This window comes from Paroedura picta, chromosome 5 (assembly GCF_049243985.1).
Source record: "Paroedura picta isolate Pp20150507F chromosome 5, Ppicta_v3.0, whole genome shotgun sequence".
NCBI classification, from domain to species: domain Eukaryota; kingdom Metazoa; phylum Chordata; class Lepidosauria; order Squamata; family Gekkonidae; genus Paroedura; species Paroedura picta.
Genome location: NC_135373.1, coordinates 17,649,101 through 17,663,649, shown reverse-complemented (window position 1 = coordinate 17,663,649; position 14,549 = coordinate 17,649,101). Strand labels below are relative to the sequence as shown.

At 52.3% G+C, this 14,549-nt stretch overlaps 1 protein-coding gene across 9 annotated transcripts; it reads left to right on the top strand.

Annotated features, from left to right (window-relative positions):
• The first annotated feature begins 1,508 nt into the window (after positions 1–1,508).
• ZNF574 (zinc finger protein 574) lies at positions 1,509–9,559 on the top strand. 9 transcript variants are annotated; one of them, XM_077336718.1, is made up of 3 exons: positions 1,509–1,526; positions 2,475–2,565; positions 6,035–9,559. In XM_077336718.1, exon 3 carries the CDS (start codon positions 6,055–6,057, stop codon positions 8,731–8,733), a length of 2,679 nt encoding a protein of 892 aa, XP_077192833.1. In that variant the 5' UTR covers positions 1,509–1,526; positions 2,475–2,565; positions 6,035–6,054; the 3' UTR covers positions 8,734–9,559. The 9 variants fall into 9 exon arrangements, with proteins under 9 accessions (XP_077192833.1, XP_077192829.1, XP_077192830.1 ...); XM_077336714.1 differs by having other exon boundaries at positions 1,518–1,570; XM_077336715.1 differs by lacking the exon at positions 1,509–1,526 and adding an exon at positions 1,527–1,570 and having other exon boundaries at positions 2,478–2,565.
• Positions 9,560–14,549: the final 4,990 nt, after the last annotated feature.

The window sequence follows — 14,549 nt, the reverse complement described above, 5'->3', positions numbered from 1 at the left end:
CCCCCCCCATCCTCTGCTGGTGGCCAGAGGGGACCTGGGAAAACTACCTGGAAATCAGTTGCAACTCCAAGAGATTGCCAGGCCCGCCTGGAGGTTGGAAACCTGCAGCATAGCATTTTGGGGAGCTGGAAAAAACACCTTCCTTTTTTAACCAGGAGAAAAGCTGGTTGGGGCCAACCTAATGTGTGCAAATTGTTCATCAAAGTTGTGAAATGAGGGTTATATCTCCATTTAAATTGAGAGTGGTGTCATGGTTAACAGCAGCGGCCTCTATTCCGGAGAGCTGAGTTTGATTCCCCACTCCTCCTCCTCCTCCTGCAGCCAGCTGAGTGACCTTGGGCCAGTCACAGATCTCTCAGGGCTCTCTCAGCTCCACCTACCTCACAGGTGGGGAGAGGAAGGGCAGGTAAATGAAAGCTGTTGCGTGGCCTTGGGCCAGTCACTGTTCTCACATAGACAGTTCCACAGGACCTGCCAAAAGGAGCTCTTCCACCAGGCATTTGGTTGAGACCAGGCATAACCAACAGCGAACGAAGGCCCCTGCTCCCCCCACCCCAGAACTCCACCAGAACGCTCTGGACATGTTGTGCCATTCCACTCTTGTGCTGTTATATTGTATTGTGTGCTGTTACAACTTTATTTGTTGTATTATTTAATTGTTACAACCACTGTTGGTAATATTGTATGATTATTAATGCAGATTGTTTCATGTATGGTTCATAAGTTCAATGTAAACCGCCCTGAGCCTCCAGGGAGGGCGGTATATAAATATATATACAGACCGGGGAGGGCAGGGACCCCAGGGAGGTAAAATGCCACATTTCCCATCCTCTAAACCCGCCATTAGACCAGGGGTAGCCAAACCGTCGCTCCATATGTCCATGGACTACAATTCCTATGAACCCCTGCCAACACGTACTCATAGGCATTGTAGTCCATGGACACGTGGAAAGCCAGTTTGGTCAGCCTTGCGAGGGGCTGATACTGGTAGGCGGGACATCAGCAACAATTCCAGGTGAGCTCCAGGATGAACAACCTGGAGGTTGGCAACCCTAAGTCTGGACACGTTTTGTAGGTGTTTTTACCTCTAAACACACACTTACGTACCAGAGACACGTATGTACGGCCATTCAAACGTGTTTGACGAAGCAGCCGTGGAAACGGACTCATTCCGGATCCACTCCACCCCTTTCCCACGGGCCCTCAGCGATTTAGTTTGCTCCAACGTCCAGTCCTTTCTCTCCCCCCCCCCCTCCCGAACTCTCCGATTGGTACGGCCCAGCCGGCCGGTTCCCTCGCTTTTCCTCCCGACCCCGCCCACTTCCTCTCCACGGCCAGCGGAGTCTCGCTCCGGGCCGCCACTGACGTCACCATGCCATCGCCCTATCAAGATCGCGAAGGGTTCGGGCAGAAGCTCACGCGTCCGACAGAGACGAGCGCCCCGATTGGGCGAGCGGCCCAGTACGGCGCCTCCGGATTGGTCGCGCCGCCTAATCCAATCGAGGAACGGTTTGTTCTGGGGGGAGGTGAGAGAGAAGGCTGGGCTGTGGGGGACAGAAGGGAGGAAGAGGTGAGGGGCGGGGGGCCTGCGGGAGAGCGCCCCTAGTGCAGGGGGGAGCCCAAGGCGAGAGCGGGGGGGCAAGAACCCCCCCATGCGGAGCCGCGATGGAGGGAGGCCCCCTCTCCCCGCACGCGCCGCCAGGGTGGGGGAGGGGACCGGGCCCGCCCAATGCAGGGTGGGGGAGGGGGAGGGGCAGGGGCAGCGATCCCAGCCGAGGAGGGGAGAGCGGCTCCCCCCGTGGAGTGGGGGAGGGCGATGCATTTGCGCAACGGAAGAGGGGTGGGGTGGGGGTGCCGCAGCTGTCAGGTGAGGCCACTGGCCAGGTAGGTTTTGGCCCCCATCCCGTTCGCGATCCCACGAGACCCTTCGTTGCTTTGGGGGTCTCCGGCTTGGGGGGGATTCCTGGAGTTTGGGCGGTGAGGGTTTGGGGAGGGGATGGATCTCGGAGGTCATGCCACAGAGTTTCCTTTTCATAGCTGCCATTTCCTCCGGGGTGGGATGATGTCTGAAGAACAGTTGCCATTCTGGGAGATCTCCAGGCCCAACCTGGAGTTTGGCAACCGGGTTCACAGTAGCGGGATGCCATCGGCCCTCTGGAAGTAGGGTGGAAGGAAAGCATTCCTGGAGCAATTGCTGGCAGCTCATAAGGACGGGGTGCCTTAAGTGCAGGAAGAAAAAAATTGAATTGGACACTGTTCTTTAATTTAAAAAGTATGGCCCCGGGTTACTGAGGTGGGGCAGCCAAAAATAGGGGATATTTTTCCCAATTATAGTGGGGTAATCTGAAAAGAACGGGGTGGGTATAATCCCCGCAGTGAGTTACAGTTTTCCAGTCTTCCCTGCTTTCTGTTAAAAATGAAGAATTCAGGTTTTTAAAAAGAGTTTCTAGATGGATTTTCCCCCTTCTTTTTAGCAGGACTTGGTGTGCTGAAGCAGGCCGTGTTGGATGTGTCATTAGGACCAGGTGCCCTTCTGGGGCTGCTTGCTGGCTTTGAGCCTGGAAGGTACGTGAAAGAAACCAGATCCATTCTTTATGTGGAAGAAACAGAGCTGGTGAACGGAAATCCCTAGAGGCTGCTGGAAGTGTGGCAGATAAAAATCAATGAAAAAGAACAAAATTAACTTATTTAAATAGTACAAAATTGTCAGCTTGAAAAAAAATTATGGCACATAAACAAATAGCCTCGTTATTTAAGTGGCATGTAAAAACCACATGATGTGGCAGAATGTGTCCTAAACTCAAGAACTATAGACAGGAATCTTATGCTATATTTCTAAATACAAGACATTATGAATACATGTCAATGGCACGTATATTTATTTGACAACTTTTTGTCCCCCCCTTTTTTTTGTCAAGTCACTGCCAACTTATGGCGGCTCGATGGGGCAGGCTTTCTCATCCAGGGTTTTGTGAAACCTTGGGGTTTCTTGATGGTCCTGGAAGGGTTTTCCCAAATGGGTGGAGTTAATTTATTTTTTGGTTTTTTTTTTAAGTTAAACCTCTATAGGGTGATATTACCATATGTGGTCATGTCGACCCACCCCTCCCAAAATGGCCAAAGATGGGCCTGGAGGGGAGGGGCCCAACCATATTCTGCAGGATGGCACCACTTCTGGGATTTCTTGAAGCCTGAAGAATATTTCAGGGGGTTCTCAACAGTAAAAAAGTTCAGAAAAGGCTACCATAGGGTTTTCAAGGCAAGAGACGTTCAGAGGTGGTTTTCAGCTGCCTTCCTCCACACCACAGCCCTGTATTCATTGGCAATTTCCCATCCAAATACTAACCAGGACTGACCTTGCTTAGCTTTTGTGGTGTGATGAGATTGGGCTAGCCAAGTTAGAGCTCAGGTCTTGTGGAGAAAGCCTTTTCCCCCAGTTTCTTTCAGCCCAGACTTGCAGAACTTTTGCAGTTCTGGGCATTTAAAAAGAAGCTGAGTAAACTTTTGGAAGTGACTTATACTAGCCCAGGAGAATTTTTAATTTATTCCCTCTAATCCTCTCCCTGCCACCACCATATCACGAACTCTGTTGGGGTTTAATTGCAGGACATTTTGCCCCAGCATCTCCATATATTGAAACCTGTGTGCCATTTTGCTGTCAGTATAACCAACTTGAAAACAGACTTGTGGGGCATTTCATAGTCTACTTTAAATTCTTCGGAATGCCAAACTTTAATGTTGGTTGCATACTTGCCTCTCTCTGACTCCCAGTCATTGACATTAATCTATTTAGCTATTTATACCTGCTTTTTTCTGCAGTGTTGAGGGGCCCCAAAGTGGCTTGCAAGGTCCCACCCTTTCATTCTTTAGCATTGCAACAATAACCCTGAGGTAGGTCATCGGGAAATGGTAACTGGCCCAGGGTCTCCCTGCGAGCTTCCATGGCAGGGTATGCATTCAAACCGGAGCCTTCCAGATCTAGTTTGATGCTCTAGCCAAGGCAGCATGCTGATTTTCAGTGAGAAAAGTACTGAGCTGGGGCTCCGCTGTTAGCTTCATAGCTGGGTGGGGATTGGAACCCAATTCCCTTAGTTCTGTCTTTGCAGTTTAACCCCAACATCACAGTGGCACTGGGTCAGGTAGCACACTGCTCCTTGGATGATAGGGGATCCCAGAGCTAATTTCCCTCCATGGTCCCGAACCCATCCTTTTATTCCTATCCTTTATTTCTTTATGAATCACCAAAGATGCCTGTTCTCCTGTCCATTAATGGGCAAGGTCCGTTTGCAGGGTGAGCTTCTTAAAAGCTTTCTGCAGGCCCAAAGCTTTTCACTGGCAGTCTTGAAATAAAAACTGTAGAAGATTGGCAAGACAGAACTTCTGCTTGTGGAGAATTGTACTGAGCCATTGGATGCCGGCCTCAGACTTAATCCTCTTCTGCTTAAAAAAAATGTATCCACAACTCATTGACTTCAGATTAACATTGAAGGGTGAACAACGGTTTCTTGTATAGATGTACAAATCCAGTGTAAAAACTATTAAGGCCAGGAGGAACCTGCCTTTCTAACCTTTTCAAGGTGACAGCCATCTCAACCTACAGGAAGTCTGCAAGCACCAGGGGGGTAAAAAGCCTGGAAGCCAGTGCGGTGTAGTGGTTAGGTGTGGCGGCTTCTAATCTGGCAAGCCGGGTTGGATTCCGCGCTCCTCCGCATGCAGCCAGTTGGGTGACCTTAGGCTGGCCACAGCACTGATAAAGCTGTTCTGACAGAGCAGGAATATCAGAGCTCTCTCAGCCTCACCTCCCTCACAGCATGTCTGTTGTGGGGAGAGGAAAAGGAAGGGGATTGGAAGCCACTTCGAGACTCTTGGCAGAGAAAAGCGGCATACAAGAACCAACTCTTCTTCTCTTTCCCTCTACCCTAGCTTTGAGCCATGTGTTGTGAGGGATGGATGGAGAGGGAATGTGGTGGTCCTGAAAGCATAGAGTGGAAACCACACATCCCGGTTTGTTTTGCTAGCATCGAAATTCAAACTCGGCATGTAACGGTCACATGTTAAGTAGCTGGCTGGTTACAGTGACTAAAATAGGCACTTTGGCCCTCTTCCCCTTTCCCCCAACCCTCACATTGAAGCATCGCCCTGCAAAAGAGTCAGCTGCTGCGTCAAACAACCCATCCCATTTTTATCATGTCCTTCCTCTAGGGAACTCAAGGTGACATACATTGGTTTTTCTCCCCCCCCCCCATCTTGCAGGGTTGTTGTGAGGATAAAATGGGTTAGGTTGAGCAGGAGAGGCTTGAAGGCAACCCAAGTGGGCCTTTGCCACCGTGTGAATTGGCTAACCTTACCCCCTGTGTGGCTCTTATCGTCCCTGTCCCTTTCTGGTGTGGGAAACCTGCCAACGGCTTGTGTCCTTCTTATGTCCTTCTCGCCCACAGACTAACTGGGGCTGCCTTTCCATCTTAGCAGCTGGATTTTTAGAAAATGAGTTAATTGCATAGGCTCGCTGTTGAAATTTTCCTTTAGTCCAAGGTTGTCCAAATGGTGGCTTGCCGGATGTCCATGGACTACAATCACCACAAACCCCTGCCACAGGTATAGCCTGGAGGTATAGCCTGGAGGGTCTCTCCCTGAGATCTTAGTTCCTGGGCAGAAATGTATAGGAGAAGAGTGTCCATATAACTCAGTCCCAAATATTTATTAAGGTCAAAAACAATACCTTGGATTGGGTTCAGGAGTGGATCAGTGCAATTGCTGAAAGATCTGTTTCTCAGAAGGGTGGTGTTGCATTTGTGGGTTTCCCCTGCTTTCCTCAATTTTTTCTCCTGTGCAACCATCCAACGAGGTTCTTTGATTGATGGGACCGTCAGAAGGGCCTCCCCCTGGGATCTTAATTCTCTTGGGCAGGAACACAGGGGAGATTAATTGGGGGACCACTTTAAAACCGGAAAGTGATTTTTATCACTCAAAAGGCTGTTGCCGCTATCTAGTCCATTCAGCTTCTTAACCGTTTCTCTCCGACACTCTTCTCCAGCAGGCCTAGAGCTTCTCTCCATGATGGCGGAGCAAGGGGAGGAGACGCTGGTGTACGTGGAGCACCGTTACGTCTGTTCAGAATGCAGCCAGCAGTTCAGCTCCCTGGAAGAAGCACTGGTGCATCAGCAAGGCCACATGTGCCCCCAAGAGCAACAGTACGAAGTGGTGGGGCTGGCGGAGGCCGGGCTGGTGGCTGGAGCTGAGGCTGGCCTCTATCAGACAGTGACCGTGCAGGAAAGCCAGTACCAGTGCTTGGAGTGCGGGCAGATCCTCCTGTCTCCGGGGCAGTTGCTGGAACACCAAGAGATGCACCTCAAGCTGGTCACCCAAGAGCCCGAGCCGATGGTGAAACCAATCAGCTCCAGCCAGATCCACTATGAGTGCATTGAGTGCAAGGCCCTGTTCACCAGCCAAGACGTGTGGCTCGCCCACCGACAGTCTCACCGCAAGCCTCCTGAGCCCCCAGCTCCTCCCCCAGCTCCTCCCCAGAACCGGGCGCTGGTCAACCTGGAGCATTCCTACCGCAAACCAGAAGACGGAGTGGATCCCACTGGCACTGTGCAGCTGCTGTTGTACGAGTGCAGTGAGTGTTTCCAGCTCTTCCAGTCCACGGCTGACTTTTTGGAGCACCAGGCCACGCACCAGGTCATTGCGCCACGGGTCAGGGAGCAAGCGGCTCTCCGCCCGGCCGAGATCAAGGAACTGCCCCCGCCCCCGCCGTTGAGCTTGGTGGGGGTGCACAATGGGGCGGTGCCCCCACCGGCTCCCTCCAGCATCACAGCGACCGACCACAGCTATGAGCTGAAGAACACCCCCGCGGAGCCACCCGCCCGCAAGGCCAAGTCGCCGGCCAAGGAGCACGGGTGCGCCGAGTGCGAGCAGATCTTCCCCTCCGCCCACAAGCTCCAGCTGCACATGAGGAGCCATCGGCAGGGCGCCTTCAAATGCCCGTTGTGCAGCAAGGTGCTGCAGTCTCCGGGTGCCCTTGAGAAGCACCGAGAAGAGCACAGCGGGGAGTCGCGCTTCCTGTGCGTGGACTGCGGCCTGGGTTTCGGGACCGAGGCCGTTCTGCTCTCCCACCGGCGCACGCACTCGTCCAACCCTCTCTACCGCTGCACTTGCGGCAAGACCTTCATCAACATGACCAAGTTCCTCTACCATCGGCGCTCCCACAGTGTCAATTCGACACAGCCCCACGAGTTGCCCGAATCTCCTCTGGAGGACCAGCCGGTGGAGGAGGAGGAGGAGGAGGAGGAGCCGCCCGAGGCCTCCCAGCCCCCCGAGGAGCAGCAAGAGGTGATCCCGCTGGCCATCATCTGCTCTGTGGACAACGCGGCCGCCACACTGGTGGATGGCATCGCCGTGGAGCAGAAGCCGGAGGAGTTCCAGTGCCAGCTCTGCAGCAGCACCTTCCCCAAACAGGCGCAACTGTCGCGCCACCAGCGCTTCTCCCACAAGATGGAGCGCCGCCACAAGTGTCTGACCTGTGGCAAGATGTTCAAAAAGAAGTCCCACATGCGCAACCACCTCCTGACCCACACGGGGGAGAGGCCCTACCACTGCAAGGAATGTGGCAAGAGCTTCAACTCCCCCGCCAACCTGCAGCGCCACCGCCTGACCCACACTGGCGAGCGCCCGTACCGCTGCGACATCTGCCAGAAATGCTTCACGCAGTCCTCCACCTTGCAGCAGCATCTCCTGGTGCACAGCCGGCATTACCCGTACAAATGTCAGGAGTGCGGCAGTGTCTTCCACCGGCCCTACCGCTTGCTCATGCACCGCTACCACCACACTGGGGAGTATCCCTATAAGTGCCAGACCTGCGGGCGTTCCTTCTTGCTGCGCCGCCTGCTGGAGGTCCACCAGCTGAGCCACACAGGCCAGCAGCCCCATCGCTGCACATCTGGCTGCGGGGCAGCCTTTGTCAGCGCCGAGCAGCTAAAGGAGCACAAGTGCGGCAAGATGAGCCGTCACTTCGAGTGCTCCGTCTGCGGGAAGAAGGTCGGCTCCACCGCCCAGCTGAGAGCCCACGAGCGCCTCCACGGGGACATCCAAACCCTCGAGGGGGCGGAAGAGGAGCTCCCCATGCACGAACCACCCCCTCCCCGGCCTCGGCGCCCGACCTGCCCCAAGACGTTTGAATGCAGCGACTGCAAGAAACTGTTCAGCACAGAGACCTCCCTCCAGGTTCACCGCCGCATCCACACCGGCGAGCGCCCCTACCCTTGCCCAGATTGCGGGAAGGCCTTCCGGCAGTCCACACACCTCAAGGATCACCGGCGCCTGCACACGGGCGAGAAGCCCTTCAAGTGCAACGATTGCGGGAAGGCATTCACCATCGCCGTGCGGCTGGCCGAGCACAAGCGCATACACACCGGGGAGCGCCCGTACCACTGCGACGCTTGTGGCAAGGCGTACCGCTCTTTCTCCAACCTCTGGAAGCACCGCAAGATGCATCAGCAGCAGCGCCTGCAGCACGAGCAAGAGGTCATGGCGGAGGCTGTTGCTGCTGCCGCTGCGGCTGCTGCCGCAGCTGCTGCATCCTCCTCAACCTCAACTAGCGAGCAGGTCTATGGAAACACTGTGACCATTATGGAGACGATCCCGGTGGTGGAGACCATCGAAATCTATCCAACCGACGGGGGTGTTCACTTTGAGAACATCCAGGTGGAGAACGTCCAGATTGGGGGGGTTTGAGTTGGGCTGGGGGGAGTAAGGAGGGGCAGCCGATCATGCTCTGCGGACTGGGAGCTGCTGTTCCCTGGCTCCCCCTTATGGGGCTCCAGTATAGCTGCAATGACCTCTGTCCTCTACCCCAGGGGTGGCCAAACTGTAGCTCTCCAGATGTCCATGGACTACAATTCCCATGAGCCCCTGCCAGCTGGCAAGGGCTCATGGGAATTATAGTCCATGGACCTTTGGAGAGCCAAAGTTTGGCTATTCCTGCTTTACCGTGTCCTTCCCCAGCTTTGACCTGTGCCCTCTTTCCCGTCTGCATCCTAGCTATTTCTAAGAGGTGGGCTGGGGGCCACTGTCCTTTCTCCCCTTTCCTGGCCCCTCCTCTTGGGCCTGGGCACTCCACCCCACCGTGGTCACTGCTCCTTCACTCCTTGCTGTTGAGCAGGCCTCTCCCTGTTCAGCTGTGAGAAACGTGGCTTTTCTTTTGTGACTTGGGTAATCCCTGGAATGCCCACTAGCAGCCTTCTTGGGCTGATTCCTATGGCAAATTTTTTTCCTTTTTTCTTTGTCTAATAGAGAGCTCCAGGGAGCCGATTTCCCCACCACGGTACAGTCCGGATTGTAAATACCTCTTGACTGAGTTTCTGCTTTACCTTGCAGGAGTCTCTCCCTGTTTGTCCCTCCCCCCCCTTCCCCCTCCCCCCTCCCCAGCTTCTTCCCATGGCCCATAACAGCACCCTTTGTTTGGTTTCTCTCTAACTGGATTCCTTCCTACAGCCACGAGGGCTCTTTTTTTTGTTTTTTTGTTATTTCATATGAAAAATAAAAACAGAAATCAAAGTGCTCATGGCTTTGGATGTGTGGTTCTTTTCATAGAATCAGTGTCATAGAATCATAGAGTTGAAAGGCACCTCCAGGGTCATCAAGTCCAACCCCCTGCAGAATGTGGGAAATTCACAACTCTCCGCCTACCACCATGACACCAATTCCATGCCCAGGTGATGCCCTTCTGCCCACCGATTTATAATCTGCCTAAATTCACAGAATCAGCATTTCTGTCCGATGGCTAGCTAGCCTCTGCTTCAAAACTTCCAAAGCAGGAGAATCCACCACTCCCGAGGAAGCCTGTTCAACTGAGGAACTGCTCTAACTGTCTGGAACTTCTTCTGGATGTTTAAGCGTAAATCATTTTGAATTAATGTCATCCCATTGGTTCTGGTCCAACCCTCAGGGGCAACAGAAAACAACTCTGCTCCATCTCACAGCCGTGCAAGTACTTGAAGATGGTTATCATGTCACCTCTTAGTCGTCCTTACCAGGCTGAAGAGACCAATCTCCCCCAACCTTTCCTCATACGACTTGGTCTCCAAGCCCCTCAACGTTTGCCACTTAAAAAAGAATCTATGCAACTAAGAAAATTAAGTTTGTGGTGGGAAGTGCTGTCAAATGATATGGTGATCCCCCGGATAGGGTTTTAAGGTGGTTTGTCATGGCTTCCCTCTGCATACGTGGCCCTGGTCTTCCTCAGAGGTCTCCTATACTTGCTGGAGGTGACCCTGCTTAGCTTCTCAGATTTCTTGAGCTAGCCTGGGCTCTTCAGATCAGGACATCCATGTCTCACACCAGGGATTCTCAACCAGGGCGCCCCCCAAGATGTGCCTTGAATGGGGCGAGGTTCCCCCCCCCAATATTTTAAAAATAAAAAAAATTAAGATTTTTCCTCTTTTATGGGAAGGTTGATCTGCCCCCCTCCCCAAGTGGCCAAAGATGGGCCTCGAGATGGTGGGAAGGGGAGGGGTTCCAGCCATTCAAACCTCTGAAGCTGAGGCTCTTCTCACTTGGAGTTGACCTGAGTTGGTGGTGGCTCCAGGAGGTGTTTTTGTTTTAATTGGGGTGGGGGGTGGTAGAGGGGCCAGGCGCTAGGACTCAGAAGGCCCTTGGCAAGCCCTGAGGCTTGGGGGACAGAAAATCACACACACAAACAAATAAAACTAACAAACACTGTAAACAAGTGAGTGTTTTCTGGAGTTTTTAAAAAAAGAGTTTAGAGTTCACCAGGATTTGTGTGTGTGTGTGTGTCTGTGTAAGAGAGAGATGGCTTTCTTTTTCTACTAGTGGTGGGCTATAAATCATATTAACAATACACTGCTGGTTCTTGGCTGGGGATCGGTTTGTAGTGTTCTAGATTTCCAGGTCCCACCTGGAAATTGGCATCCTTAGCGCTGCAGGTCTGGGCGACATCACTTCTGGAAGGTGTGGCCAGCTGATGTCACTTCCGCTGTACCTCAAAGCCTGACCCTTTTCTCAGGCGTGCCTCGATGGTCAAAAGGTTGAAAAAGGCCATCTGATAGCCTCACATGCCCTTGGTTTATTGTTAAAGTGAATTATTTTTAATACCTACTGTGATCATCATCTCGGAAAGGGTATTTTTAATTTTTTAATTTGTCAAACCGTGAAAGAAACTCTAACGTACAAAGCTCCGTGACAAAGCTCCGTTCAATCCAAATTCACAGCCACGCACAAGGGATCCTTCATCAGTGCAGGGTAATGATGACTTTGCTTCAGTCTATCCTGTTGCCACTTCCCTCTGTGGTATAGCCCCTGACTGCAGTAGGTCTAAGCCAGGGGTAGTCAAACTGCGGCTCTCCAGATGTCCATGGACTATAATTCCCATGAGCCCCTGCCAGCGAATGCTGGCAGGGGCTCATGGGAATTGTAGTCCATGGACATCTGGAGAGCCGCAGTTTGACTACCCCTGGGCCAAGCATAACTTTGCTTTTCTGGTGTGCTGTTCCTTGGACACAGGGACAGATCGTTGGGAGCTAAGGTGGCTCAGGATGATTTCTGGTGCAGTTGGATCAGGGTGGGCTGCCTATACTCATGTTGCTCGATCCGTTGGCCATGTCTGACGTAGTCGACCATGAGCTAGAAGAAGAGTTGGTTCTTATATGCCACTTTTCTCTACCCGAAGGAGTCACAAAGCGGCTTACAACCACCTTCCCTTTCCTCACCCCACCACAGACACCCAGTGAGGCAGGTGAGGCTGAGAGAGTCCTGATATTACTGAAGAAGAAGAGTTGGTTCTTATATGCCGCTTTTCTCTACCCGAAGGAGTCTCAAAGCGGCTTCCAATCACTTCCCCGTTCCTCTTCCCACAACAGACACCCCGTGGGAAATCAAACCCGCAACAATAAACTTAATAAACAATAAACTTAGTAAAAAGCTGCAACAATATACTTAGCTACTTACTGTTGCGTGAACAAATGAAGCAGCCTTCTACTGAACCACGCCATCAAGGTCACAGTATTGTCTGCTCAGACCGGCACCCACTCTCCAGGTCTCTCAGGCTTTCACATCCCCAACTGTCTGACCCGTTTAACTGGAGATGCCGGGGATCGAACCTGGGACCTCCTGCGTGCCAGGCAGATGCTTTCCCACTGAGCTGCAGCCCCTCAGCATGCCTTTGTCTCTTCAGATCAAGTTCTCCCTGGAAACGCTTGCCAGGCCTCATTTGAAGGCAGGAACATCTGCAGAGGTTTCTTTGCTACTTCATATTGCAGTAATGCCGGAACAGTCAAGGCAGCCAGCATGACAAAGTAGAATGGGATGCCCCGCTGAGCATCTGCAACCGAGGGAAGGAACGCGGCGCTTCCTGTCTGCAAATTCCCTGGTTCTGTCCATCGTATAGACCAGGGGTAGTCAAACTGCAGCCTTCCAGATGTCCTTGGACTACAATTCCCATGAGCCCCTGCCAGCAAACACTGGGAATTGTAGTCCATGGACAACTGGAGGGTCACAGTTTGCCAACCCCTGGTGTAGACAGAAGAAAGGACCTAGGGCCAGGTTTCTCAACCTGGGATTTACAAAACCCTGGGGTTTCTTGATGGCCCTGGAAGGGTTTATTGAATGAGTGTGTTAATTATTTATATATATACATTTATTGGGTGACTGGCTTCAAAGCCCGTACCTAAGAACGGGCCTTGAAAGGGTCCCCTCTCCTGGCCCCTAGCCAGGCAGCTTATGGTGGCCTTGGGGCAGATGGGGGCTGGGCAGCTCATTAGCAGGGCTCCTTAGCAGTCCTTAATGAGCAGTCGCCAGGCCGGGAGGCCCTCCTCAGCAGGCCCTACCTAGCAGGCCGAGAGGCCCTCCTTAGCAAGCCCTATGCCCAGGGCCTCTCCCCTTACCTGCTGCTGGCTCCAGGCACTGAGGCGTCTGAGAGCAAAGAGGCTAGAGTCCAGGAACGGAGGGCGGGAGCTGCAGGGGTAGGGCCAATCAGGGCAAAGCTGGCTGCACCCTGATTGGCCCTATTCCAACTTGGACAGCCAGACACGTCCCACCCCCTAGGCTGTTTCATAAATATATAGAGGAACAACAATGGATAAGGATATGACCATATATAGCCATATTGTCCCACTCCCTCCCCTCCCCAAATGGCCAATGAGAGGCCTAGAGATGGTGGGAAGGGGATGGCCCTGGGTGGTCATGTCCACAGCTAGGTTTTCCAACCGTATTCTGCGTGATCACACCACTTCTGGGGTTTCTCGAATGTTTCAGGTGTTTCTCAACAGTTAAGGTTACAGTAGATGAGCAATAGGGATGTGAGTGTGCTGCCTAGTGCAGGGGGTTAGACTGCTTAAAAGGTCTCCTCGTTGTAGATGACCCATGAGAACCCTTCCATCTCTATTATTCTATGTTTCTATGATTCTATGATCTAGTTAAGGCCCTCCAGATGTCCATGGATTACAATTCCCATGAGCCCCTGCCACCTGGCAGGGGCTCATGGGAATTGTAGTCCATGGACATCTGGAGGGCCACAGTTTGTCCACCCCTGATCTAGAGTAACAGGTCGGGGAGAGCGTGTGCAGCCAGACACTCATTGCAGAAGAAAAAGAATTAGGTTTTCATACCCTGCTTTCCCCTGCCTGAAGGAGTCTCCAACCGGCTTACAATCACCTTCCCTTTCTCTCCCCACAATAGGTGGGGCTGAGAGAGCCCTGCTATTACTGCAGTGTGAAAACAGCTCTATCAGGACTGTGACTGGCCCAAGGTCACCCAGCTGGCTGCGTGTGGCGGAGTGGGAAATCAAATTTGGCTCGGTTTAAGCACTACACCATACCTCAAATTGGACTGGAGCGATGTTACTGAACAAATCTGGCGATTAAAAGTCAGAGTGATTAAAAGTCAGTGTCTCTTTAGTGTGATGCTGGCAGGACAGAAGAGCTTTCGGGGTTTTGCACTAGCGCACCCTCCCTATTTAAAGTGGACTGCTCCCTGTGCAAATAGGTTATGTGCAGGTAGCATCCCCAGTTTAGAGGCAGTGCTGTACAAATGCAAGATCCCTCAAGCTAGTCCTCGTAGCCTTGCCGGGATCCCATTTTAAAAGCCCCCAAATTTAGAAAATGAAGAGCTGGTTTGTTTTTGTCCTGTTTTTTACTACCCAAAGGAAGTGGCTTACGATCACCTTCCCTCCCCACAGGCACCCTGTGAGGGAGGTGAGGTTGAGAGAGTTCTGAGAGAAATGTGCCTGGCCCAAGGTCACCCAGCTGGCTGCATGTGAAGCTGGAGTGGGGAATTGAATCCAATTCTCTAAAGGAGAGGCCACCACTCTGAACCATGACAACAAGCTGGCTCAACCTTATTTATCTAAATATTATTATGCTGCATAATATTTATCTACATATTATGCTGCATAATATGTAAATGCTGTTATTTATCTACATATTATGCTGCATGGGGATACCTTCCTGATGATGTTTACTAATTTCCTGCTGATTTATTCTCTCCTTGTACCTGCACCCTGATGATTCCTATTTCATTGTCTGAGTTTGTGTGCA

Coding starts and splice junctions, on each gene's coding strand:
- ZNF574 (XM_077336718.1), top strand. CDS start 6,055: ATGATGGCGGAGCAAGGGGAGGAGACGCTGGTGTACGTGGAGCACCGT.